The sequence below is a fragment of the Branchiostoma lanceolatum genome, chromosome 1, assembly GCF_035083965.1.
Source record: "Branchiostoma lanceolatum isolate klBraLanc5 chromosome 1, klBraLanc5.hap2, whole genome shotgun sequence".
Lineage (NCBI taxonomy): Eukaryota > Metazoa > Chordata > Leptocardii > Amphioxiformes > Branchiostomatidae > Branchiostoma > Branchiostoma lanceolatum.
This window is the reverse complement of record NC_089722.1, coordinates 33,340,163-33,368,035: the sequence shown is the minus strand read 5'-3', so window position 1 is coordinate 33,368,035 and position 27,873 is coordinate 33,340,163. Positions and strand designations below refer to the sequence as shown.

Genomic DNA, 27,873 nt, shown 5'->3' with positions numbered 1-27,873 from the left:
TGATGGTGATCTTATGTAGAAGAAGAAGCATATTCCTCTTACCTTCAAAGCTAGATATGTAAGGGTTAGGTGTGACAGGTTGTTTAGTGTAGACAAACGAGCTACTGCCGCATCCCGTAACTACAAAGATGTTCTGTTACACTGAAGGGTTTTTATATCTACTGAATAGATGCGGATACAGCAGCTTGTGTCTTACGTAGTATGGTAGTTATACCGGCTATTTAGATACAGCTACATAAAGCCTACGATCTTACTGCTGGAAAATATAATTTCCACATGATTTTTTTGCTGACTCAGCTGGACAATCTCGATACATCCGTCTTTGATGGTGGTCTTGGAAGTTTTATGGTTCTCCATCGAGTATCATCCTAGGTGTATCTACGACTGGCTTAAAATTGTATACTTTTCACACACAGGTAAACTAGGTAGTTTAGGTAACCATGATGCAATGTTACAAACTGTCCCATCGGATTTACAGTCATCCATCTGTTTATGACCATCGACGTAAGACTTCCAGCTCATAAGATAAAAAAATTCAACAGGTACTCAAGCAACTTGAAATATCTTTTTTTAACGGCCAGGCATTTCAGGTAGCATTCACTATCTTTCTGACTGAAAAGTCAGAGAACCCCAACAGAAAACAAAAGACAAAAAATCTATGAATTTGAAATGTAAATGAGATTAAGACTAACAAAACGCATTTCAATTGAAAACAAAATTAAGACAAAGTTAAGACAAGGTGGATTCTAATATGTCTACTAGCTTCTGTTGAAGTAAAATCTCATTTGCTTGAATCTAGTCTTACATTCTTTGGGTGTGTGAGCTATTTCCGTGACCAGAACACGGAAGCAACGACCAATCTTTTATCATTGGACCGAATACACAGTTTGTTTGGTGCACAAATAAAACAGCAACGATCTCACCAAAACCTCAGTGGCCCATTGCCCATCGAACATCGACCTGAAGTATGTTAGTAACTTTTGTATTGTGAATCATTAATCGTTAACGTTAGAAAGTTTTACATGTATCAGTTTCCTTTCTTTGTTACTACTTCTTAGAAATCGACCAACGTTTCTGTGGCTGGATGGACCATAGTATTCATGAGTTGATGACATCAACCGTAGTGATTCATTTTCATAGCGACGAAGCTTTTAATGAAGATGGCTTTCGGATTTACTACTCCTCAAGTGCAAGGGAGAAGGATACAGATGGTATGATCATAGGATTCTTTTTTTTCTTTTAAACTCTGTTGTACGTCCAATCATCCAATGTAACGATAACCAAATTGTACTTCTTATACCCCGTCACAACTTAAATCGCGGTGTAGCACATCCGTACAGAAACGATGAGATTCCAACCAAATCGTACTTCTTATACCCCGTCACAACTTAAATCGCGGTGTAGCATATTTGAATGTTACGGTGGGTAATATGTCTTGTGTGCATGCAAATGGTACGTAAAGATTAATGATTGTTCAACCTGAATCTAAAAGCTGTAAACATTTTTTTTGCAAAATTCAAAACATCTACTTCTTAGAAATTCTTTAATTCCTGAAGCCAATCCTTACATTGTATTGTTAAGACACGTTGTAGTATTGAAACTAAATAATATCAATATTAAAAACAACATTGTCCCGTCTCCGATGACGAGTTACACAAGCGCTTAGCAGCCCTATGATACTTGTAACTGTTCCTTGTATAATGGCGTTGGTACACCTCAGATTGGTCTTTTTTTGGTCATGTATATGAAATATTAGAAAAAACAACTGTATTTTGGCTGCCCACAACTGAGTTTTTTACGTTTTACAGTCGGATTGATTGAACATCTCTCAGAGGAGGCTGACTTTTTTTCATCCATCGATTACCCACATCCGTACAGAAACAACATATATCAGATGTGGAACATATCCATCGATGTGCGACATCACATCAAACTCATGTTTACGCACTTCGATGTGCAGGTCGACGAAGAGTGCCGCTTAGACTATCTGATCATTGAAGACCCCTATAGTCTGGACGAAATGCGCCATTGTGGTATCTGTATCCCATCACCCTACATCTCTATCGGGAACACGCTTCATGTCATCTTTGTGACAGACTTTGTGGTATACAGAACTGGGTTTTCAGCCAAGTATGAATCCGTGGGGGGTAGATCAGGTTTGTTCATTTTCTTAACATACATTAATACACTGTATCATGGGCTATTCATGTAACATGTATAAGCAACAAGAGGAACGTTGTGGTAGATACCTCTTGGATTATTCAAACAGTCAGTAGCGCTATTGCATCGGTTACCTATGTACTAATTCTTTTTTGGGGGAGAGGACAATTCTTCTACTTAAAATACAAATACGTTGACTTACAAACATCTTCTCTTGGATCTTTAAGTAAAGGTACACAATGACATGTAAATCTTTTAAATGTCTTTCAATGCTCAACTTTCATACTTTTCAATTAATAAAGCAAACGTAAGTATCGGATGTAAAGGAAAACAATACAAAGTTCAAAGTACTTGTACAATGAGGAAATTTTATTTATCCATCTCCAGACAGTGTAGAACCCTCTGCTCAAGATGTCCTCCAACCTGCCTGGCTTGAGATCGGCGATGGGATCAAACAAATCAGCGTCTGTACCTCGACCAATCAGGTGTGGGCACTGGATATTGACGGAAGACCCATGCGAAGGACGGGTATTTCACAATTAACACCCCAGGGTAAGATAAATAATACCTTACCTTTTTTGCCTCCACTTCTTAAGAAGCAACGAATCAAACCCTCGAAGTGTTTACGATTTCAATATTTTCTTTTTATTTTTAACTACATGCCTTGCTTAAATTGCCTTTTGATAAACATGTACTGTATTTGAATTCACTATCAGTAAAGTTCACGGATTACCGCGAGTTTGATCCGACACAAATTTTATTTCAACGGTAAAATATGTAACCCTTAGCATGTAATTCCTCACAAAAAGAACGTTTCATGTACCACACCTACATCACAGCCATGACAAGTTACTGAAAAGGTGCCCTGAAATATTCCATTTCTTTTAGAATTCGGTGTATGTTGTGTGTTGAACGTATTGGGTCGTGTGTCTTCCAAGAATCAAGCGCATTGGGAAATGCGTTCACCTGATAAAGTGTCTACGGATATCTAAAACGAATGAAATTTTATATGATTCTTTAATGTAATGTGCAATGCAAACTTTGTTTGTGTCTGTCTGGACCCTCATGAACCCATACAAACATTAGAGCTGTTGTTGGGAATCATAAAACGGGCACATACACAAACTCACGAAATGATTTTTTCTTTGATGAAAAAATTATGAATTGACATATATGACGAGTTCATACGGACCCATGTATGCGGATAAGCGTTAAGATTTGTTCATATTGATTAACTTTTCGTTCTTTCTTTATTAGGGACCGGGTGGAAAATGGTCGGCACAGAAAAGTTTCTGTACATTTCAGTCGGACGTGCTGGGGTGTGGGCTGTTTATAATGACTCCACTGTGATGTACCGCGAGGGAACATTCAGGTGAGGAATGTAGAAGGAACTGAACATAATATCTAGATCACTCCGATCAACAATCGACACAATTTGTATCCTGTACACAACGTCACAGAACTAGTTGACGGCCGCCATATGGGCATTATAGGTCTTCCCTTCTTCTTTGGCAGTCCAGTCTCGGAAGACTATCTGTGTGCCTCTGGTATTAGCATTATAGGTATATAAGTATTTATCATATGTTCACCATAAAATATGGTCATTTTAAATAAGAACCCAAAAATCCACTGTTTTCAGGACTGCAGAAACGGCGGGGACGTCATGGCAGGCAGTTCATATCGACACCAAAATAACAAGCTCACTCTTCAACTTCAAGGCATTTCCAGTAGAAACTGGTTGGTCTGGACACAGCATAGACCGAATACATTCTGGAAAAGACTTTGTGTGGATCATTGCAAGTTATCCTCATTTCACATATGGATATACCATAGTGAGAAAAGGTAGGTGAACACACCATCACGACAAAGCCTCTTTTGAGAAAAAAATGGGGTAGTGAATTAATGTTCAGAAGTTCGTTGTACACATCCAATGTTTTCTACCCGCCATGGTTGCAGTACCATTTCTCATCACAATACCAATAGCTTGAACACTGCAGCTTGGCGTCAATTCAGTTGTACTTATGCGGTCGTAATCTCAGTCATATTTGTTGGTATTGCCATCTCTTTATTACCTTTTTAAGAGAAAAAAATTAAATGTATTGATGGCTGGGCTATTAGATGCAATAGAAATGCCTCATGTGATTTTTCTTCATTTTCACAGGCATAACCTTAGACAGTCCTGAGGGTACTTCCTGGGACTCTGCACAAACAGCAAACATGAAGGAGGTCAGCGTCAGCTCCAGAACCGGTCAGCTGTGGGCAGTTGAAATTGGCGGCAGAGTGTGGCGTTCACCCTTCTATTGTGAAATCTCTGGTAAGATGATTCTTTGGAGTTAAATCAGTGACGGTTGGTACCAGCAGGGCAGAATAACGCCAAAGAAATGTCATAGGCATGTTTATGATCCACACATGCCATGAGGATGACACGCGTCATAGACAGATGTTGTAGGGGTCATTGATACAGACTGTGCATTGAAAACAGTGTTGCGACGTACATCATGTTCACTGTAGTAATGACTATGTATTTGGAAACACTGCACGAAATGGCCTCGTTTCCCGGCGTATACGTACCGGTATTTTTCTGTATTTTTGTCAGATACTGACGGATACGGGCGGATTCGTGTAAGGTATCCGACTATTTCCGCACCGGTATACGGAATATTTTCGGGAGAATCCGAAAGTAAGGTATTTTTGACGAATACGGAGCCGTACACTGCACGGAAATGCCACCGATCCTGACGGATACGAACAGGAATTTTTCTGTATTTTTGGCGGATACTGACGGATACAGGCGGATCCAACCTGACGGATCCGACTAAATGCGCACTGGGATATGGAATATTTCCAGAAGAATCCGAAAGTAAGGTATTTTCGACGAATACGGAGCCGTACACTGTACGGAAATGCCACAGATCCTGACGGATGCGTACAGGGATTTTTCTGTATTTTTGGCGGATACTGACGGATACTGACGAATCCAACCTAACGGATCCGAAAATTTCCGCACGGGGATCGGGAATATTTCCGGAGGAATCCGAAAATGAGGTATTTTCGACGGATACTGAGCCGTACACTGGACGGAAATGCCAGAGATCCTGACGGATACGTACAGGAAGTTTTCTGTATTTTTTTAAAGAAAATTGCGGATACTGACGGATACAAGCGGACTGTGATCCGGATCCTCAGATCCGGAGGAATACAAAAATAGGAATTTTCGACCTATATGGGGCCGTACATTGCACGAAATTGCCAAAGATCCTGACAGATACGTACAGTATGTATTTGCCACGGATACAGACTGATCCAACATACAGACTTTCTACAATCTTTGACATATTGTGACTCTGAATATGTTTGTATTTGCACGAATATGTACAAATCAAACACACAAAGTTTGATAGAATGGTTGATTATTCATAAATACGCGTGCATTCTTAATTTAACGATACCCAAAACATAATTATTCAATGACAGGAAGTTTTGGGAAAGCCTGAATGTAACATTATTTCATAGTTTAACATATATGCATTTCTAAGTTCAAAAACTATCAAATACAATACGGAAGTTCTATGTGGCTAAATAATCCATTTCGTTTAAGACAGGCCGAGGGACATCCACATACTCAAAGTACCTCTGCATATGCAGGTTAATGTCGGTAAATTGGGGTTGTGTAAGAACAATTGTTATAAAATGTATTACAATTTAATTACAACCATCACATCATGGTGGTAATATTTACTGCCGTATAGTGCACTTGGAGCAAAAATTTCTACATGTTCTACATATTCTACTAAAGTAATGAAAGCCTTATTTGCGGCCAGTTCTTCGTCTAAAATATATCAGATACAAATAATTTCAAATACAGAGGTTGAAAATAGAAACTTCAAAGTAACATTATACTGTCTGAAAAACTCCCATGATGACACGCCACATGTTACACGTAAGTAGTATATGCCGTGGAACTGCATGTGTATAATTGTCCTCTCCCCATTCTCTGACTACATCTGAGTTCACTTCTTCCATGCACTCTTGGTAAGGTACAGGCAAGGCTGATTTCTTCTGTATCTAGCATGTTGGACTCAGCTTGGAGTTCATCTTGTGATGAACCAGTTCCTATATGATAAAACCAAATGATGAATAAATATCAATTCACATACTTAGTATTTAAGTAACATGTCACATGATTTTGACATAACTGTGATCAAGGAGGTTATATAGACTATATAACCTCCTTGCTGTGATGGGCTTCGTTTCATCACAGCAGCTAAAAAAAACAAGGGACAATGGGTATCCATCATGCCTGTCTCAGCTAACATTGAAGTGTACCGATGATGGACTTAAGCCTTACCGAAGGAGCCTGAGGTACTCTGAGCATCTGACAGCTGATTGCTTTGTTCCAAGCCAAGCTAAGGTCCTCACAACATGTGCTGCATTTGTGAAGGAAGTATCTGCCGATGCTGTATAGGATATATATATAAAGGGAAACAATGACAAATATTAAACATATCACATAATCACATTTGTAAAAAAATAAATTTGGCATCGTTTAATTGAATATGTGAAACTTATATTCATAACTTGATTATGATATTGATCAAACATGTACAGCTATAACTGAATGCAATAATCGCTGAAACACACTACTACCTCCACATAAGTTCCAGCTCACTATCCACAAACTGTGGGACCTTTGTGGGACAAATACTTATGACATTCTCTTCCGTTACAGGATATCTTTAATTATCTTTCCCTCAACCGTTTGCTATGTTGTATCTGAAACGTTAACCAGACACAAATGTCTGTTGACCATTGGCAAGAACGAACATATTGAAAGCTATAAATTTCCTAGATCCTAACGGTGTAGAAGTGCAGGTCGACTGGACAATTCTTAATATCATGCAAATGCAATGATATGTCAAGCCACAATAGGAGGATAACTGACGTTCAAACTAGTTAGAAACAGGAATTTTCCAATTTGTACTTACCAAAGGGCAGTCCCTCTAAATGATGAATCGACTCCCTACAAACTTTACAAGGGGGAGGGGGGCGACGAATATTGCATGCACGAAGAAGACTTTTCGCAATGCCGCGCGTTTGAGTTTACACCGAATCCCCTTCGACTCTCAAGTCACTAAAAATCACTGGTCGACCATGGTAGACTCTGACGATGCCATGTTAAGCACAGAGAGTGATGAAACGCCGTTCTTGTCTCCGTACGCGTGCTGTTCACCGACAAAACCGTTTCTCGCGCCTGACGTCATGACACGCAGTGTCTTGTGGGAGATTGGACACGAATCCGTATTCCGGATACGTCAGGATTTGTCGGAATTGTTGGATCTGAGGTGCATCGGATCCAATCGGAAACGTTCCGTATATGCTATGATGCAGGGTTGCGGATCCGCTGGATTTTTCAGGATCTGAGATCATGCCGTGCAGTGTGTATTTGTAAGTTAGGATCCGAAGCAACTACCGACAAACAAACAATCCGATTATCTCTGCCATATTGACAAATATCTGAAAACGAAGGATCCGCGCAAATATCCTCAGGTATCCGAGGCGCATCACGGATCCAGACGTATACGGCGTCGGAATTGCCAGATCTGAGCTGTACCTGGTATTTGTCTGAATTTGCTCGGAAACGTTCCGTATCTGTACCCGAAACGTATGAAGGATCCAGACGTATACGGCGCCGGAATTGTCGGATCTGAGGTGCATCGGATTCAATCGGAAACGTTCCGTGTCTGCTATAATGCGTAATTCCGGATCTGCTGGATTCGTCAGGAAATGAGATCATGCCGTGACGTGTGTGTTTATTCGTCAGGATCCGAAACAACTACCGACATACAAACAATCCGAACATTCCAAATATAAAAAAACGAGGGATCCGCACAAATATTTCCGGGTATCCGAGGCGCATCACGGATCCAGAGGAATACGGCGTCGGAATTGGTCGGATCTGCGGGCACCTCAGTATCCGAGCAGTGAACTGGGATTTTTCCGGATTCGCTCGGAAACGCCATGAGGCCCGATTCCGGATACGTCGGATCCGTCAGGATACGTGGCCATTTCGTGCAGTAAAACATGGAAAATTATTGATTTGAATATGAATACCAGGCTTAGACAGTCGTAGACTTATGTAGTCTTATATTTTGTTTGTATGTAGTGAAGAGCAGCTGGGAAGCGATGGACGGCTGCTTTTCGTCTGTGTCGGTGGGGCGCTCGGGAGTCTGGGCAGTCGGCTTTGACGGCGATGTGTATCATAGAGTAGGCACGTTTCTGAACGAAACGGTCCCTGGTGTGGCATGGATGCATGTACCAGACGTTACATTGGAGCAGGTCGATGTGGGGGATGGTGTTATCTGGGGGGTTGACTCCTCACATCGTGTATTTGTAAAACGTCTACCGACATCCATCGACAGAGAAGTCTGCCAAGTAGGCTTAAATGGACGGTCCATGTGCAACGCCATTGAAAAAGGTTGACAGTCTTAAATAGCTACTCTGTTGTCTGGGGTTTCCAGGTCCCATAATTCTGGCTCCAGTTTCCAAAATTCTTCAGAATGGGGCTTATTCCAGGGAGTCATCAATTGCTGCTCCTTACTTCTACCTTAATTTTGACCTACCAGATATGATAGTAAGCCATTTTAATTACTGAAATGTGGTAGGTAAGTCCTAAATTAAACTGGAAATCCATAATTAAAATAGTGCTGTTCATTGTGAAAACTGTTGATAGTTTGTTCTTGCCTCAGGTCACACGTGTTTTTCTCTTGTTTGTTTTTCAGGTTTCTTTGTGTGAATGATCTTTATTTTGTTAGAATAATTAGGTACATTTTACGACTTTAGCCTAAAATTCTCTTGTCATAAGTATGATGAAGCGTGCAACAGCATTGAATGGATCTAACTACGGACGGGTAACAGTACAGAAAATTCAGTACCATGACCTGATTATTTTATTGTAGTATGGATATAGTATATTATACAGACGAGGCACATGCATAGGTGTTAGTGAGTGCTACAAACTATGTTGAAATCGTATGTTGGAATGTTATAGTTATTTCCAATGCGTAAGCAATGACTATGCAAAAGACAATTTGACAAAGCACACAACATATTTAATTTTGTACAAAAGATCATTAATCAGGCAGTGAACACGGCCTGACCCCCAAGTAGCAAACAAAAAACAATCAAAAGCATTGCAACAAACAACATCGCCTGTATCAACAAAATATCGTATAAGCGTGTCTTCGCTATCCCTCGATAAGCTTTCCTTGTCATGAACGATGCTATTTACATGTTCGAGCGTAGTTCTAATTGGACAGCGTGAGTGCGTGCCCCATCACCATCACAACCACGCATGCGCACTCCAACAATAAGACCATGCGGGTCAGACGACAGGGATGCTTACATTGGTTTCGTGATGTCGGTTTTTCACTAAACATAATTATACTCCCGGATCAAAATGTCTAACGTTTTGTGAAGTTTTATTTCTCATGTGCATGCCATGTTGGTGACTGCATGGTAAAGGCCTTGTATTTTTTTACTCGAGCTCGAGCCACCCTCTATTTATCATCATTAGTATTGTAATCGGTCCCAGAAGCGATCAACTGATTTTTTTTCAGTCCGTTTTTTTAATATCGGTCCAGAAAGAGATACCCGTGCGAAACCGGTACACGTGCTCGGTACCGATACCCACCCTTAAACCTACCTGAATCGACGCATCTGATAAAATTCCTGTTTCCGATATTTCTGAACTCGAAACCTTTATTTCCTATTTGTCATCAGAAAAACGACTCTGTGCCGAGGACGAAGTCATGTGTCCTTACAGCGAGAAATGTATCAAAGAATGCAGCGTGTGTGACGGCATTGTGGACTGTGGAAATGATGACGACACAGACGAGCGAAACTGTTGTAAGCTTTCTTCTTAATTTGATAAGACACGGTACGCTGGCAGACAAACAAATAAATGTATGAATTCATTAATTATGAATGAATGCAGAACTTTATTCTATATTTTTCGCCAGAATAGGCTAAGTACAGATAAGTACGAAAGCTACAAAAATGAATGAAGTTAAACATATCGTGGGAGATCATCTGTTTTGGTCATAATCATAGTGCAATGCTAAACCTTTTCAGCACAAAGTTATTCACGGATCAAGTTTTTAACGACCACTGTCGCCTTCTTTTATTTATTCATTTATTGGTTCGGCATGTAAATGCCAGGGTTACCCAATTAGCCGGAGGCTATTACTGAGGGCTAACCAGTGTGCGGCCGACTGTAAGTTTTGGACCATCGCAGACCGGGGCATGACCCTACCCTTTTTCGATAGGTGTGGTGGGTTCTTTTACGTCCACGGGGTGTGGCTCTCCTCAAACACGGGACCTCCATTTAACGTTCTATCCGAGGTGTGCCTTATAGGTTGCCTTCTTCAGGAACAATAATGACCAATTACTTCAGGACGTAAACTCGCGACAGTTACAGACAAGTGACTATATTGACACGTGTCTTTGCGGATACCTAGCGCCAGCAATTGGTCAAACGTCCCGAGGTGTTGGTCAAAGTGCCATTTTTTTCTGTTCCCAGGGCTTGCCAGTTGTCCAGAGAAGCATCGGCGAATGTGTGACGGAGAAGTGGGTTGTTACAGCCCAACTCGAGTGTGCGACGGTGACCGGAACTGTGGAGAAATCACAGAGGACGAGCGGGACTGTCCCGGTAGGGATTTTACTTTTTACGAATTGACCCGTCTAGCAAGCAGCTAAGCGAAGTCTGCCAAAGGTGCAGTCTGACCATATGACGGTCTGCACGCATCTTTGCCAATATCAAAGGCATAGACAACCCAAAAAAACAGTCGCTATTTGTAAGGCCACATCTTTATGAATACAAAATCAACCAAATTTACAAAAATCTATTTACAGATGAACAAATAAGTGCGATCCAGAAATTCAGTACTGCCCCTTCATGCAGACCATGGGATGGGATGCACGATGAGAAGTATTCGTTCCTATGGAATAATTGCTGACGTTGCAGGTCAATTTTTGGGTCAACTCAATAGAAGAATTATGCTGCTAAGGATGGAAATTCACGCAAACGCAACAAACTTTATTTCCAACATCGGGCATGGATTTCCTACATTAGAGCGGCCCATTTTTGTGAGAGACCTTATATAAGTCTTAAGTATGGGATGATCGACACATATTAAAGCTCATTTTTGACCCAAAGGAAGTGGAAAATACAGTTACTAAAACTATAAGTTGACAAACAAGTACCCAGAAACACAGTACGAAGGCAATTTACATAAACCTGGCTGTAATTAATCTGAAGGGTACTCGTATAAGGGTCATCAGAATATTAATACTGTATAATGCAACTGCTGCCTAGTCCAGGTTCAAGGTTAAGTTTCAAATACAATTACGTTATTGGATTTAAAAAAAAAATCATCAGCCGAACCAGATCACTCTCCTCTGGGGTTGTCTATGGCTTTAACATTGACTGTACTTTTTTTAGCTTATTAAGGTTAAGACCTCATGACCTGAACTTTTATAACAGGAATCTTTTGAAATAGGGGAAGAGTGATGGTTGTGTTCCAATTTGTGCATAGTCAATGGCATATAGACTCCAAGGACATATTGTTAAAGGAGCATTCTATTCCAGAAGCGGGTATTATTTAGATTAACATTTTTCGGGACACACATGCACCCGACTTTTGGCTAAATTACCTCCGCTGTCTTTTAGCCGGCGTCACAATTCATGCGAGCATCGGCCGATTTTGTAGATCGCCCGAAGCTCGCCGAATTCCAAAATCGCCCGAGCGTCGACCGTATTTTTTGCTGAAAATCTGCCCCGTCACAAATTGAACGTAGCTCGGGCGACGTCCGTCGAACACTAATAATCATAAATCCCACATAAGACGGTACCATCTCTTGGACACGGACGAAGTCAGAATCAATTGACCTGGTAACAAGCTCATATTTGGACCAACTTTACTTTCTGACTTGTGGCAAATCTGAAGGGTATGAGTGAAGTGGGCGGGCACACTGAAAATAATAACATTAACAGGAATTTTGTTATAGACCAATCAAAATAGTAGCGCAGGAGCCACAAAGTCAACAGATCAGTCGTTTAACCCCGATCCAGACATTTTCACAGAATGGAAATCTGGCGATACTCGGGCGACGCTCGGACGAGGGTCGGGCGAAGCTCGGGCGAAGGCGTCCGACCTTCGGCCGACCGTCGCTAAGCCTATCGACGCCCGGCCGACACCTGGGCGTGCTTCGGCAGATAGTCTGCATGACAACGTCCGACGTCCGTAATCTTCCATCTATTAGGCGGTTAACAAAAGCAGTGGTGTGACTAACGCACATTTAGGAATACTGGGATACAGAGATTTAGTCTCTGATGATTAATAAAGCTGCTTCAGGAGTGGAATGCTGCTTTACTTTTTGGGAGCCTTTTAATCAGCAATTTGTACAATTTTTATTTTTACATGGGCCGTTTTATATAGGAATGGTATAGAAAAGTCTAGATCAGTATATTGTATGTGACCGTAAATGACTATTGAAATACATGTGCCATAAGAAACATCATCTTTAAATCACGTGTTTTATTTTCGCAGACAGTTGCGTGGACTACAGGAAACGTAACTATCTACTTCAACGAGACGAAATCCAGTGTCGTGATTTGTCAGGTTGTGTTAAGATCACGAAAATTTGCGATGGCCAAGAAGACTGCTCGGACGGATCGGACGAGATCAAATGTGGTATGCATTCTACATTAAGTCTTTTTTTGTGTTTTTTTCTTCTGACCTGGATGCATGCTGCATGGTTATTAACTTAATAAAATTAGCAAAGATATAGACATTGAATGCTTTCAGTTAAATTGAATTGAATGAAATGTTATTGATGTTAGAAAACAAGTGTGGTTTACGAAGAAAACATCAAGAAACTTCATTATTTTAACCTGAATTAGCAAATTTTATAAAAGTGCCTACCAGAAACCGACACGCGAAAAACGACGAGCAAACTTAATTATTGACTTTAATTTTTTGCTAACAAAATTTTGTGAAAAGTTAGCAAGATTGATAGCTCTATAGCTAGCATAAGCCGTTCAGGATAGGGTTTGTGAAAACATGGTCCTTTTGATATTTTGTGCATAATTATGATTATCAGCTGAAATTAGTCACACCATGTCCTAGTCTGTCAAAAACCGAAGTCAAAAAAAGGTCAACATATTCATCTTGCTTTGTTGAAGGAATGTATGTGTAATGATCACCATAGAAATTGAAATTAAAATTTACTGAATGAAAGATTATGGTGTCCTTTCGGACCTCCTTCCGTCCTCTAACTCACAATCAAAAAGAAAAAAAAAAGATATTTGCGGGTTTAGGCGCGAAAAATTCCTGCCGTCTATTTTGTTACCTACCCAAATCTAACGTTACCTACTTTCTTTAATTTCTGAAAGACGAATTCTGCTCCCTTCATGGCGCATTCGGCGATGCCGCCTACTGGAAGTGCCGTGGTTCCCCCGGGTGTGTAAAGGGGGAGTTTTTGTGCAACGGCATTTCTGATTGCGCTGACGGGTCGGACGAAGAGGACTGTGGTAAGGCTTTTATTACAATCTGTAGCTGTATTCAGAATTCTGTCATGTACACGTCGATATTGTAATCCAAAGATTTTTATTTTTTTTTCGGTTTCAAACTACAGACGAATCGTGCACATCTATAGGGTACTGGCCCTGCAAAGACTCCATCCCCCCGTTCCCAAGGTGTATCAATGGGCAGGGCAGATGCAACCGAGCAGTACAGTGCAGGGACTTCTCGGATGAGATCGGCTGCGGTATTTTTTTCCCTTATACTCCGTATTTCGTGTTATCTATATCATTGATCAGAGTGCTTACGTAATTATGTAGGAAAATTCACTGTCTTTCCTAGCGTACACCTTGCTGATCGAATATTCACGTACAAAATTATAAAAGACACGAGCCATCTTCCATTGAAAAACACGTCTGTTCTTTTATTTCTACTATAACAGAAAAGCGAGGAGAAGTAGAATTTATCTAATGATAGTCATATTATTTTGTATCCGTTAACTGTACTTGTTATTTTATTTTGTTGCGACCTGTACTTAGCCAAGTGTGGTAGAAATGTGCAATAAAGGTCATCATTCATTCATTCATTCATTAATATTTGGCATTTTTTAAAGATTACTGTGGGCTTCATGCAATGGCTGGTTTCACCAAATGGGACAGAAAGATATTCATGGAGGGGACTGATGTGTTGTACCTACATCATGAAGTATGCATCCCATTCGAAAGTGTTTGTGATGGACATGATGACTGGTATTACCAAGACGAAGTCAGCTGTTTCCAAGGTACATGTATATTCCGCTACGAAGTCACTGTGGTAATGAGACACACATGCATGTTGAAAAAATATCTGCCTATCAGAAAAGCCATTTATGTGCCATTCATGTTATACCAGTTTGAATTCTGTTAATATTATTGCAACTCTACAAATGGAATGCATATTAGTGAGCGTATGATCATGAATAAGTCGTAAATCATGTTTGTTTTATCTTTCGTGTAAGAATTTACTCGTGTATCTGTTTGATGAGGAGACAGATGGAAAGCTTTCAATATCTGGTATCATCATCATTCTATTTTTGCCAGATTGTTTGTCGAGAATTTATTATTGTATTACCCATTTAAGGATTCAACAACCTTACCGTCAGTTCAACTACTGATGACTGACAGATATCCTGGTGATTTTGTAAAAATCACCATCAAAATTCAATCAGCAGTCTTTGGAGCAGTTCAATCGCCTCAAAATGACAAATTGCACGGTGGTCAAATTCATGCTCAGAAACTCACATGTCCAGCCGAATTCGAACGCTGTTCCATGATGTTCGAAATGACGTAATCGATCCGATCGCGAGTTCGATCTGGGGTCACCTGCGGTCATTGCATGTCTTCGCCGTAAACAAGCACGGTCGGGCCCCTTTTCCGCATCAGGAGAAAAACTACTTCTTTCACGAATTTTACCTGTTTCCTGGAGAGAATATCTTTGCGGGGACTTTGTTGTGGATACCTAACATATGTTACGAGGCTGCTGGCGTTGTTTTTGCTGACCTTGGATATTAGAAGGATTATTTACGCCCGTGTCAATTACCCCCTCTCCTTATCCGTGGGGCATGACATGCGTTCAAACATCGTAAAGGATCAGCTTCAAAAAGCGACAACGTAGCATTATTTGTGGCTCAAAATGGCCGTAACGGTTTTCCCGAGGTTTGTGTTTTGGGGATTTTTAAAAAATGGCCTTGATTTTGAATTATTGGCAATTGAGTGCGAATAATGTCAAAAAATGCCATTTGTCAACAGATTTGTCGAAACAGAAATTGAAAAATCCCAAAAACACAAAGTTCCGTTTTGTTCCTGGTCGACGAAAAATATGAAAATAAGAGATATTCGTTGATATTTGAAGCCTGGCCTTTGCGATGTGTGCCTGAAAAAACGGGCTCCCTAAAACCAGAGAATTAACGTGTTCGGGAGCAAAATATAGACAAATCAGTTATTCAGCACAAAATTGCAACATTCAAAGTTTGTAAAATCGCTAATTTCGTTTTATTTTGGAAAGATTTTCCCGTCCCCAATATATTGTTTATTTACAAAGGTTTTGCCGTTAGCCAAAATGTTGCCTCGTGTAACCCGATACCTTATCGAACGCACGTAGCAACGGAAAAGAATACCCTAGTGACAGACCACCGAGTTGATGGTGATACAATTAAATTGAGACAAATATTCTAAACTGATAGACCACAATGTAACTTGCACACACCGTTCTCTTACAGGGATGATAGACCCATCCATGTGTGAGAGATGTCCACTCTTCGAAAATACCTGTTTGCCTTTATCAAACGACAGCTTTTGTGACACTATAATACAATGTCGTGACGGGGTGGATGAAATGAATTGTGGTCAGTATATTTTACCATGGCATATTCTTGCGCGCGTACGTCGTTTGTACAAAAACTTAACAATCACATTGTTGACTTTCTATTGTGAGGAAGTAACTTCCGTTTCAATGTGCCTTAGATATCTGCAAAATTGATTTCTAACAAGAAAATACTCTAAATGCAGAAATGTTCGCGGTGGTTTTATGTCTTTTGTCGGTGTTTCTGTAGCGCTACTTTTGTTTCAAACGCGAATTTAACACCACCGCGAACACTCAATTCTCTCCCTACCACGAAACTGAAACTACGCAAACTTGAATGCATTTAAAATACTCTTTTACAAATGACATACATTTAAAGACATGCAGATTCCAGGAAGGTCAGCAAAACCCCTTATTTCTTTAATTGACATCCCATTGTGTCGATGTTATATAGGCTTTAAAGCATCGATGTAAAAATCATTCACTTCTTGAGTTGGCCCATATCTCGCCCTTGCCACTTTAAGGGATAATCTACAAAGCCCTACATGTACCTCATTTATCCGAGCTACGAACACATATATCACCAGAATGAATAAAATCTTTATCATTTTTCTTCTCGGGAATGACGCTAGATGCCAGCTAAAGCATGTCAAGACAGAATAAACCCTGTAAAAATAATTGTTTCAACGCAGAATAATAGACACCTCAGGGGCCTGTATTCATTTATAAAATTCTAGTACATCAACATCTTCTATGCCACTTTCACACACACACACACACACACACACACAAACAAACACATACCAAGCAAGCACACAAACGTACACACACACACATACAAACTTACACACAAAGCACACGCACACACGCGCGCGCGCACGCACTAACGGAACACGCCAAATGAAACAGCTGAAAACAATGATTTTATCAATTTTATTTACATTTGTGTAACGCCACTTTTGGTGTGTGTTTATACATGAACATAGACCGTATCTGCGAAGAGAAAACCGAGTGGGAGTGTACTTGTGATCAGATCTCGGGATGCTACAAACCAGAGGATATTTGCGATGGCCGCGAGCAGTGTCATTCTCTGGCTGGAAATGAGTGTCATGACGATGAACAGCATTGCGGTATTGTTTCCATTTCAATATAATAAACCTAGCACAAACAGTTCGGAAACCTAAATTCGATCGATTTTACTTCCGTAATTACTTTATTGAAAACATAGAATTGCATTTCAGTAGAATAATTTTATTTTCGCAATGATATCACGTTGGCTATAATGGGTTTAACACCAATTTATTTTATATTATATTATTATATTTAGTAGGTCGCGAGAGAAAAATAGGGTATCACAGGAATATATGCATTGTCATTCGTATTACTTCAGGATTGATTCCCTGAAATTTACTAGTCAGGTTGTTGAGATGTTTCTAGTATGTGTTTAGTGGTAAGGTATTACGAAAATAACGCATAAAGTAGCTACTCAAGCAACTGGATAACATTTTGAAACAGTCAGAGCTTACAGACAGAATCCGATATTTTTCCTCAGTGACTAACGTCCATTACTTTCGTCAGTCACTGACGAAAGACAGCGGATTCTGTCTGAAACCTCTGATTGTTTCAAAATATTATCCATTTGCTTGAGTAACTACTTTGGCGTACATTTTTATGTTCAATTTAAACAATGGAATAATAACATTAATTTGATACATTAAACATATGCAGAAGAGTACTGCCATACTGTTGGTGGCTTCGACTGTGGCTGGCCATGGCATCAGTGCATATCCCAACACCTTGTGTGTGACGAACATCCTGACTGTGAATCCATGGACGATGCAACTTTAGCTTTTTATGGTCCTGCTGACGAGCAGAATTGCGGTAAACGCATGTCCGTGTATCTTACATATCTTGATAATTGTATGTCAATGAAACATGTATATATGAACTTCAATTAGAGACATTTTTAACGTATCTACTGCAGATGTAATATCCATTCTTTTGATTTCTGTTAATTGATGCAGTGTTAATCTATAGATATATATCCATTCTTTTATATTTGTATTTTAAGGCAGTTATGACTGTAGAATGAGAAAATATCTTGGGAACAGGAAAATGTCCATCTGCTATTGCTAATCTATTAATGAATTTTGTCTTTAGGACATAGCTGTCTTTTTTCTTCTTTTTTTTTCAAAAAAATTGATTGCAGTCATAAGTAGTAAATCGTGCTTTATAAGGTTTAATCTAGAGATGTTTACCTGGCAATAATCAAATCACTTTCATGCATCCGACATTGCTGGTGTTTACATAAGGAAATAAAAAGAGATCATATTTTTACTTTTATAAAAGGAAGTTGCGCAGGGTATTGGACCGCTTTGGAAGAGTATAAAGACAAAAGAAAGGCAAGGGGACTGACGGTATCAGATGATCCGTACAATCATGTCTGCAGCTCCGGAAAGTGCGCAGCGACGTTCAACATATGTGACGATCGCGACTTTTGTGGTAACTGGGAGGACGAGCAAGACTGCGGTAGTTTTCTTTTCTTTCATTTTTGTTAACACCACGGATACTCATTTGAAGGAAACCAATTCTACACTGTTGTGGCAGAGAAATACAATATTATAATATCTACAAGAATAAGTGGAATGAGTGCAAATGTCACCACAATTAGACATGGTTCAAAATAAGAATAATAACATTTTGGAGACCCCCTGCGAAGTGTCTTTTGTTGTTGGTCTAGCTATGTATTTGCAAATCGATTTTTATCTTTTATGTTTTATAAAATCCATCACCGAACATGTTTAAAATGATGCATGACATTTTCGTTTACAAGATTTTGCATCAATTACAACTGAATTGTAAAAGCATTTCGCAATGATAATTATTTAGAAAATTAAGGCAGCAAGCCCAGTTCTTTTTCGGGTCAGCAAATATTCTTTGTTTACAAATATGTTTACGTCTTAATTTGAATGAAAATCAACATAAAAAACAAAAAAATCTTAATACTATGCTATTTCGATTTCAGCATTGGTACATATAGGCTGTAAATGTGCACATTATAAAGCAAAAGTCATGCCTTCTTGGTTAAAATTTGCATTGGTAATAAGAAATTCGAATGATGGTCTAGGTCTTGAGATGTTGATACAAAACTGCCTATTCCCTGCGATACACTGATCATGAGAACAGGCACTAGAGTAAACGACGTTATCAGATTTTACCACACCCTTGTTACTTGCAGAAGGAGTAGATTGCCTCCATGACGATAGAAAATGTGAAGCAACACACAAGTGCGTGTCTGATGACTCCTGTAATGGGGTCCCTGGTTGTTTGGATTTTACCGACGAAAAGAATTGCGGTAGGTTTTTTCCCAGCATTTGCTGATTGATAACAAAAAAGATCTATTACCAAACACCAATCAGGTTTACAGTGAATTGTGACACCTACCCACTAAAAATAAACACAATATACGGAAATAAAAAGGATGGCGCAAGATGCAAAGGGACCCATGTATACAGAATAGAAAGAAAACTATATTATATACAATTATCGTATCTGAACTCGCTAACGTCCCCATCATTATTTTAACATATTAGGTATAACGACCTGCGCGGATACCGCAGTACGTCTGGGTGTTTCTGCGCAATACAAAGAAATCAAAGTCACACAAAATTGCGACGGGAAAGAAGACTGCAGGACGGGTGTTGACGAGAATCCACGGAGATGTGGTATGTAAAGTTTTACCTGCTTCTGTTCAAGAAGGAACATGTTTTTGGTTGCGGTTGTTTGAATGTTAAGTCAAGAACGTTCGGATGGATTGTCATGGATAAAGTATATTGTTAGGTTTTGTCCTTTCGAAGGAATGGCGAAGTTTTCGGTCACCTGGTGGATTCCTCGGGATTACAGGGCAGTCTTTTTTTAACCTCCTGGAAAGAGTGTTTTTCACTGCGTGAATATTCGTACCTACAGCTTAATACCCTGTTGATTGTAAGGTGTGAAATTTGGTAAATTGTCCCAAAGAAACCAGAAGATTTAGGCGCCCTATCAGCAGGTATTTTAGCATTACAGGACGACGCGACACCCCGTGCTATTTGTAGGTATGTATAGTCTATTTAGGAGTCAGCGTGATAACTGCATCATGCTGCCCCAGCACGTCATCGGAACGCACTGCGCCTGCGCGACACTCTTCTATGTAATGTTCATAGTCATAGGGCTTCAGAAAAACGTACGTAAGGACGTGTTCGCATATGAAAGGATAATATCCCGTCTATAGTTTCCAAATATTGTTTCAAAAAAGATATCTTATGCAACGGGAAAATTATGATGCAACGTTTACCAAACATCCAACAGAAACCTGGATTTTCTCTTGTTTTTTTTTTGATGTTTGGTGAACGCTGCATCATTATTTTCCCTACCTTATATGGTACGTTTTTCTGAAGCCACATACGGATTACATAGCAGAGTTTCGCGCAGGCGCAGTACGTTCCGGTGACGTGCTTGCTGCTCCTATATTAATGACCTCAATATAGTATGATTTTAGTGGATGATTTGAATGTCATAATAATGACGTTTGTAAATAAGGCAAAGATCAAACTGCTGGAAAATTTTTTTCCAAATTGTATTAGAATTGGTTCTTTGAACTCTTCTTCATCTAGTGTTCTGGACAAGCTATGATCACAATTTCTTGGTAGCTAGATGTCCCTTGGGCTATGGAAAAAAGTTCGGCTCATCCACTAGCTTTCATTGAAACTGCAAGGGCTTCTCAGTTTGTAGGCTTTGAAACAGGATTAGTGAAACTGGAAGAAATGGATTTCAATTTTTATCGGTACCAACGCAATGGCGTTTTGATTATTCAAAGTGAAACTTTACTTTCATTGGCAATGGAACAATTGACACTTCAATTGTACTAGATGACACGAGCTTTATGCTCATAACTTCCCTCTAACAAAGCGAACCACAAAGAGAGTCAACTAAAAGGAGTTTATCTTTAAAAGTCAACATTTTATGTGTGTCAAGCCATGTATGCAGGCAGACTGCCATGCGTCAAATCCAACCGGTTTGTTTCGGGAAACAGTTTCTGTGACGGGTTTCCTGACTGCCATGATGCTTCGGATGAGGACGCCTGCATTGGTAAGCCTTTTTCGTGTATATGATATGGAAACATTGCTGTTGTTGTCGTCCTGGATGTTAATAAGTAACTAAGAGAAAACACATAAAACTGCTAGAATCTGACAACTATGAAAAATCAAATGGGGCTGTGGGCCTATTGAATATTGGAAAAGCATTACTTGATAAGAATGTCCCTCTTGTCTTGTCGTAAAATCGTTTCATAATCTTTTTTCTTATTGCAGATATTGGAGCCTGCCTGCTACCTATATCTTTAATAGTGGAGGGGTATACGTTTGACGAAGGTATTGGAGCAAGTCATCCAAAACAGGGTAGACGAGGTCTGTCCCTGACGGAGTGGGTAATCGAGAGTCTTGAGGACTGGCTGCAAATCACCCTCAAAAATCCCGTACAGCTGGCTGCAATAGTTGTTTCCGGTTCAAGGTCATCACATCCCCCCGCATTTACGTTGAGATACGGGCTTAGGGCCAACTGCTTAGCAACCTACATGGATGGGAAAGAAGTTAAGGTATATTTTCTAACATGTCTATTGTTCTGTTTGTGGGTAAAAGCAGAGCCAACAGTTTGATTTTCAGGATGAACCTGTATGGGCAACATTTCCAACTGTCAATACCTAATATAATTTGAAAAAAAAAATACTAGCCGTACTTTCATAACGAATAAATATCTTCCAAAATGGTCCAAAGCCCCTATCTCACTGGATACCCGGCACGTTGGTGACCTCACTGCGACCTACCGATTCGACAGAGCACCCAACGAAAGTCATACTTTTAGATAAAAAACGAATAATATTTACGCTTTGTGTGTTTTGTTGTCGTTTTGGTCGTACTTGCACGATTTGCATGATATTTCCATTATCAAGTTAAGGGTAACAGACATCCCGTTTAGGCCGCAGCACGGCCGCCAACGTGCCGTGGATCCGGTGAAATAGGGCAAGGAGGTTCATACAACCCCTATAGTGTTAGTAAGGTCACACTAACTTCGAGTGGACAACGTATCTCGTAAAACAAAGAGTCGTTTTAACATATTTTTATTTAACAAGACATTCTGAACCTTGGATGAAAAACTAGACATGTTTACACCATCATTTGACACACGACGCCCTGGAGATACAAGATTTATTGTTTGTTATAGCATGATTTGTATGTTAATTTTGCTTTCTCAAATTCGAGTTCATATGTATATATATATATATAAATTCAGTCATTTTGTGGCCGGTACTAATGTTGTACGCACTCGCCTGACGTTATGTTCATAAATACATGGAACGACGAACTTTCAAACACGCTGTCTTCTTTTAAAGGTATTTCAAACACCGGAGCTGAGTGCAAATTCATATGAGCATTACCTGGCCATAGCAGTGTACACTTCAGTCGTGAGGGTAACCCCGCAGCATTTGCTGGACATGGCTGTTTTGGACGTTGGTCTACTAGGTTGCCCCATCAAAGGTCAAATTCTGTGGTAGTTTTTTCTTCTTCAATTTTTGGTTCAAAATGCATTTCCGATATACTGATGAAATCAAGGTTCGAGGAATCAACTTTTCGGCATGCATATAATTGCCCAGATTTTAGATTTAGATTACGCTGGCGATGTGCCATTATTCAATAATTGTTTATTAGGAATATGAAGCTCTCAACGACTATACGTCACCTGTTATGCACATGCTTTGCTACGTTTTTCTTTTGCATGTATGTATGTATGTATATGTTGGTGAGATTTGTGTATCTTCAATTCTTTTAAATTTGTAGACCGTTTCAAGGACAAAACTTGTGGCAAAGGTTGGACGATGTTTAACGGAACCTGTTACCAGAAGTTCACTTCTCCACTTGTCTGGTGGGCTTCGGAGAGGTACTGCCAAGCTCTGGGTGGTCACCTGGCGGCCGTCAACACGCCAGAGGAGAATGAGTTTCTCCGCAACAGCATTGGTAGTGGATGGATAGGGATGAAGCTTGACGCAATCGTCATGAAGAAACAATGGGAGGTACATCGCGTTTAAGCAAGCCCTCATTAGAAATGGAGATGTAGCTTTGTGTGTGTGTGTGTATATATGTGTGTGTGTGTGTGTGTGTGTGTCTGCATGTTTGTGTTTCAGGATTATTGTAGTCAGCATAACTCAAAGATCTCTGGATGATATTTGGTATGTGGGTAGATGTTGGGTCGCCCTGTTTGTGACCTTGGTATTGCAGCAGAACTTCCGTTTTTTGTACATTTTGGCCCGTACTTGTAATGTTGTTTTTTTTTAAGTGCAAAATTCTATCATTCATCTAAGTGCTAATGATCTGTCAATATTGCGATATTTGTAAGTTAGTTAAAGGTGTACATGACCAAGCATAGATAATATTAATGTGGAAGTCATTTATACAAGCATTCTGTGGATTAATCATTCCCGCTATTTTCCTTTCTTTCTAGATAATGGGCAATTTTACTTGGACCAATGGGAGTCCTACAGGCCACGCGTTCAGAGAGCAGGACATTGCATTTGATGTTTTCCTGGAATATCTCTGGAGACTGAATGATCCTTTTTGTGCCGTACTCGAACTCCATGGTATGTGCTCATTCTTCCTAGTGCCGGTCGTTAATGTTAGCAGGATTGCAATGATTCGAATCAGTTTGTATCCACAGACATCAGGAACAAAAATACTGACCTTTCATATAATCTTAACATCTGTAGGTCCATGGAGTCTTCAACCCTGTAGCCTGGTTGAAAAAGAATTCATTTGCGAGAAAGGTACGATAACCATACAATTTCAAAAACATGTTCTTGTGCAATTGGTTTATAGTTGGTCTGATAGTAGTCAACAAATAGTTGGAACTTTCTCCCTTTTTCGTTTTCCAATCTTGGAAAACAACCTGTATATGTTAATTGTATTTTTTGCTTTTCTTGTTTAGGTCAAATTCTATTGTCCCAGTGACATCCTATGTCACAGTGTCAAATTAACTTCATATGTCGCATTTGAAGCGCTAAAAAGTTGTATTTTCTTCACATCTCTTCTGATTCTTTGCAGATCCATCATTAAACCACGAAGACGATCGTCAAAATACCACACATTGTTTTGATCCTGACTTGACAGAAACTGGGGAAAATGAGCTCAATAGAAATATACCGGACATGACAGGTACTACATCCAACTTTCCATTCTATGTGAGCAAACTTGATATTCTTTGACCGACATTGCCTAACAAAGATATTTTCTTTTAATAGTAGTTTTCTTCCATTTCTTCTCAATATTTTAGTGTGCGACGATTGTATGGCTCATGAGACAACCTGCGGGAACATCCGATGTGGTCTTCCAGATGACTACCGCTGTGGGCTGATTTACTCTCCCGGATACCCGACTGCCTTTCCGAGTTCAGTGATCTGTCTCTGGACCATTGATGGTCCCAGGGGAAGCTATGTCAGTCTTCTGCTACTTGACGTTGATTTGCCAGGGTACTCGAGGGGCGCCTGCACCAGCCGTGTGCTGCAGATCAGGGATAGATTCCTGGCAGTAAGGTGGAACAACATACATGGGCTTTGTAGTAATGACGACGATCAGAAACTTTATGTTTCTAGCTCCAATGACATGCAGTTAGCCATGCTGGCAACGAGTAACAACGCTGTTATTGGCGGCAGTCGCGGATTTATGGCAACTTTCAACATCAGCACTTTCATCCCCAGCCGCCGGGTGCAGACCCTTCCTCAGGATGCAGGTAAGGATTTTGTTGAAATTTTATCATGTACATACTTAAGCGCCTTGCTTCGTTGTCTTTCCGCTTGTCTTTTTCATCGAACATATTACAACATCCTCAGAATGCAGGATTTTTTTTCTTCAAAATTTTATTAGGTCAAAACTCAGCGCCTTGCTCCATTGTGTTTTCTCTTGTATAAATCATCGCATATGCCACATTACAATCAACATCGAACGATTTTAAGAAAAAAATGACAATGGACTAATTTGCAGTAAACAGTCAGATAAACAAAACAACTAAAGCTATTGTATACTGTATCTATTGTTTATACACCAGAGACATAATGCTATTCTATCATCAAATCCATAGCTTACATGTGTCTTCCCTCTTCTAAAGAAAAGTATGTACGAATTCACGAAATTTTTGTTCTACAATGTTGTCAAAGGTTGTTATCATGAAACAAATAGTAAATATTTATTTTATTTGTTTTAGAATCTGTGTACATTTCATGTGACTTTGTTTTGTAATTGAGTTGTTTTACATACGATATACTCAAGGATTTATTTGCCCCTGCGGCTGGCACCTGTTCCGCCGAAACTGCTACCAGACCTTCCGAAACGACGTACCCCTGAGCTGGATTGAATCAGATGTCAAATGCCGCGAGTATGGGGCCAACTTAACCAGTGTCGCTGACCTGGCGGAAATGGAATTTCTCCATGTGCTTTTGGTCACAAACGTTGTCGTCAAGAGTACCGCTGATCCGAAGCTTTTCATTGGTATTACACTTGCCTGTCATTTGGAGGGGGCTAAAGTGCCCGTGCAACTTTTCAACTTTTATAACTGCCGAACAACGTGAGCTAGGAAAAACAAAATTGGTGACTTTCAAATGATTTAGTTGGTAACGACTTAAAAATAGAAATAAAGAAGTTTATTATTGTTGTGTTTCAATCGCAATGGGTTTCTGACAGGCTCAATTTTCAGATTTCATTAATTTCAGTTAAAACAATGAGGTTTCATTTATTTCTTTTCAATCTAAACTTGTTTTCCTACACCAGTAGCATCGTATGTATTCTAGTGTAACATATCTATTGTACATGCTAATCTAATGAAGTCAAATATCAAAATCCAAGATGGCGGAAGATATCACGTGCTTAAAACAAAAAGAAAACAATGTGTAATTGGACGTGTTCATTCCGTTTTCATTCTCTTTTTGGGTTAAATGTTGAAAAAAATGATTTTCAAAATAATCAGGCTGACGAATCCCGACGGAAGCTAGATAGATATGACGTCATTCTATGACGGTTTTTTTTTAAATCGATGTGGCTGCCCTTTACAACATATGTCTAGCTAGATAGTGTAACAATACATTGAATCGATTGTATTATTGCATAGAATAATTTTACAGCATTGCATTGGTCAAAATGGTTTTATTGCCAAATTTCTCTGGATGGAATACTGTTCATGTTGAAATCATTGTGAAGACTTACAAAGTTGACATTTACGCGATAACTTATCTCTGCTATTATAATGTCTTTGGAGGTCGTTCCTTGGTTCCTTGTGGTCTTCTGCTTCGCAATCATCCAATGGTGATGATGTCATTATTTGTTGCTTCCAGGCTTCTACGATGTCTACAGGAACCGTACCTTTGTGTGGACAGATGGTATTCCTGTGACATTTACTGACTGGTTAGGACTTTTCCCTTTCAACTACCTTAACGTTAGCCTAGCCATCCATGCGGCACGTTTATTCATGACAAGAACCAAAATTTATCGGAATTCTGTATATACTATTTTCGTGTACTAAGGTGAAAATGAACTTGTGAGTCATTTCAAGAGCATTTAAGGGATTTTTGCGACAATACCGTTATCATAGTTTGGATACGTATACATAGGTTTGCATTTGAAAAATGAACTGTAGAACCTAATTTTGATTTTTCAGTCGTGAAGAATATCTGTTATGTTTATCAGTAAAAACAATTATTGTTTACTTTTAACTACTTTAGGTCGCTTATGGACCTCCGCACCGGATTCCCCCAACCAGATGGCGCTAAGATTAACTACTGCGTTGCCATAGTGATGAAAAACGTCTGGGGAACGGACCAATGGTACGATGTGCCCTGCGATGAGCAAGACACGAGATCTTTCATCTGCAAGCGAAAGGCTGAACGAGTGACCCATCTGGGGAGTAATGCGTGAACCTTTTTTTGTTCAGGATAGCCTTAGATGTCTGCATGAGTCCCTCTTTAGCTGAAGGGGAATTAGTACAATCTTACGGCAAAATATGTATTACTACTTACCTGGTATGCTAGCATATGAATTAAAATGCGCAGATTAAAGTTGGAAATATTGCATCGACGAACATTATGTACATGTGTACAATCAGGATAGTTGTAGTTGTTTGCAAAATTGTAGAAATTCAATAGGCATGTTTTATCAAATATTATGCTAGATTATAATGGTGGAGATAAGAATACAAAGCAATCTAAAATATCATGATATGCATTTCTGTATTTCAGTACCTTAACAGATTTGAAATGCATTATAAATATCAATAGTTTAAAAGTGTATTAAGATATTCATGTGTAATAGACACCAGAGTGCAGTTTTATGGCTGTTCATTATCTAAGACAAGTTTCAAAATGACTTCATTTAGCGCCTTAACCACCACCTGTGATAAATACCTTATGGCAGTATTTCATTTTTGTTAGCTTAAAGGAAAAATACATAGTCCGTGTGAAAATACCGTCATCATGCAAGTGTTTTTAAGATATCTTTATTGGGATGTCGTATTTAATCAAATAAGCTAAAATTACCTTGGACACATGGAAACAAATGTCATTTTTAAGTTATTTTAAAATGAATAAGCTCTGCGTTATTAGGAATTTGTTTTACATCAGAAATCTATGTGCTTGTCTCCTGCGTCGTCATATAAAAGCAAGATAACACTAGAAAAGTAGATACAGCCTATTTCACTCCATCTTCCCTCATGACAAATGAAAACT

At 39.5% G+C, this 27,873-nt stretch overlaps 3 protein-coding genes and 1 long non-coding RNA gene across 4 annotated transcripts; 3 read left to right on the top strand and 1 right to left on the bottom strand.

Annotated features, from left to right (window-relative positions):
* Nucleotides 1–1,848: 1,848 nt before the first annotated feature.
* Nucleotides 1,849–8,839, top strand: LOC136428162 (perivitellin-2 31 kDa subunit-like). The gene is made up of 5 exons (XM_066417496.1): nt 1,849–2,712; nt 3,418–3,532; nt 3,800–4,002; nt 4,322–4,474; nt 8,324–8,839. Exons 1-5 carry the CDS (start codon nt 2,676–2,678, stop codon nt 8,638–8,640), a joined length of 825 nt encoding a protein of 274 aa, XP_066273593.1. The 5' UTR covers nt 1,849–2,675; the 3' UTR covers nt 8,641–8,839.
* LOC136420538 (uncharacterized) lies at nt 5,554–7,094 on the bottom strand. The gene is made up of 2 exons (XR_010753247.1): nt 6,509–7,094; nt 5,554–6,273 (listed from the first exon to the last, which is right to left on the bottom strand). It is a non-coding gene; the product is annotated as an uncharacterized lncRNA (long non-coding RNA).
* A 1,846-nt stretch (nt 8,840–10,685) lies between the features above and the next one.
* On the top strand, nt 10,686–14,256 carry LOC136428157 (low-density lipoprotein receptor-like). Its single transcript, XM_066417484.1, has 4 exons — nt 10,686–10,867; nt 12,768–12,911; nt 13,613–13,750; nt 13,855–14,256. Exons 1-4 carry the CDS (start codon nt 10,771–10,773, stop codon nt 14,049–14,051), a joined length of 576 nt encoding a protein of 191 aa, XP_066273581.1. The 5' UTR covers nt 10,686–10,770; the 3' UTR covers nt 14,052–14,256.
* Nucleotides 14,257–19,677: 5,421 nt separating this feature from the next.
* Nucleotides 19,678–27,504, top strand: LOC136420535 (macrophage mannose receptor 1-like). Its single transcript, XM_066407475.1, has 12 exons — nt 19,678–19,804; nt 21,093–21,206; nt 21,428–21,711; nt 22,507–22,651; nt 22,952–23,184; nt 23,613–23,748; nt 23,875–23,931; nt 24,209–24,319; nt 24,438–24,893; nt 25,430–25,648; nt 26,488–26,557; nt 26,875–27,504. Exons 2-12 carry the CDS (start codon nt 21,095–21,097, stop codon nt 27,065–27,067), a joined length of 2,016 nt encoding a protein of 671 aa, XP_066263572.1. The 5' UTR covers nt 19,678–19,804; nt 21,093–21,094; the 3' UTR covers nt 27,068–27,504.
* Nucleotides 27,505–27,873: the final 369 nt, after the last annotated feature.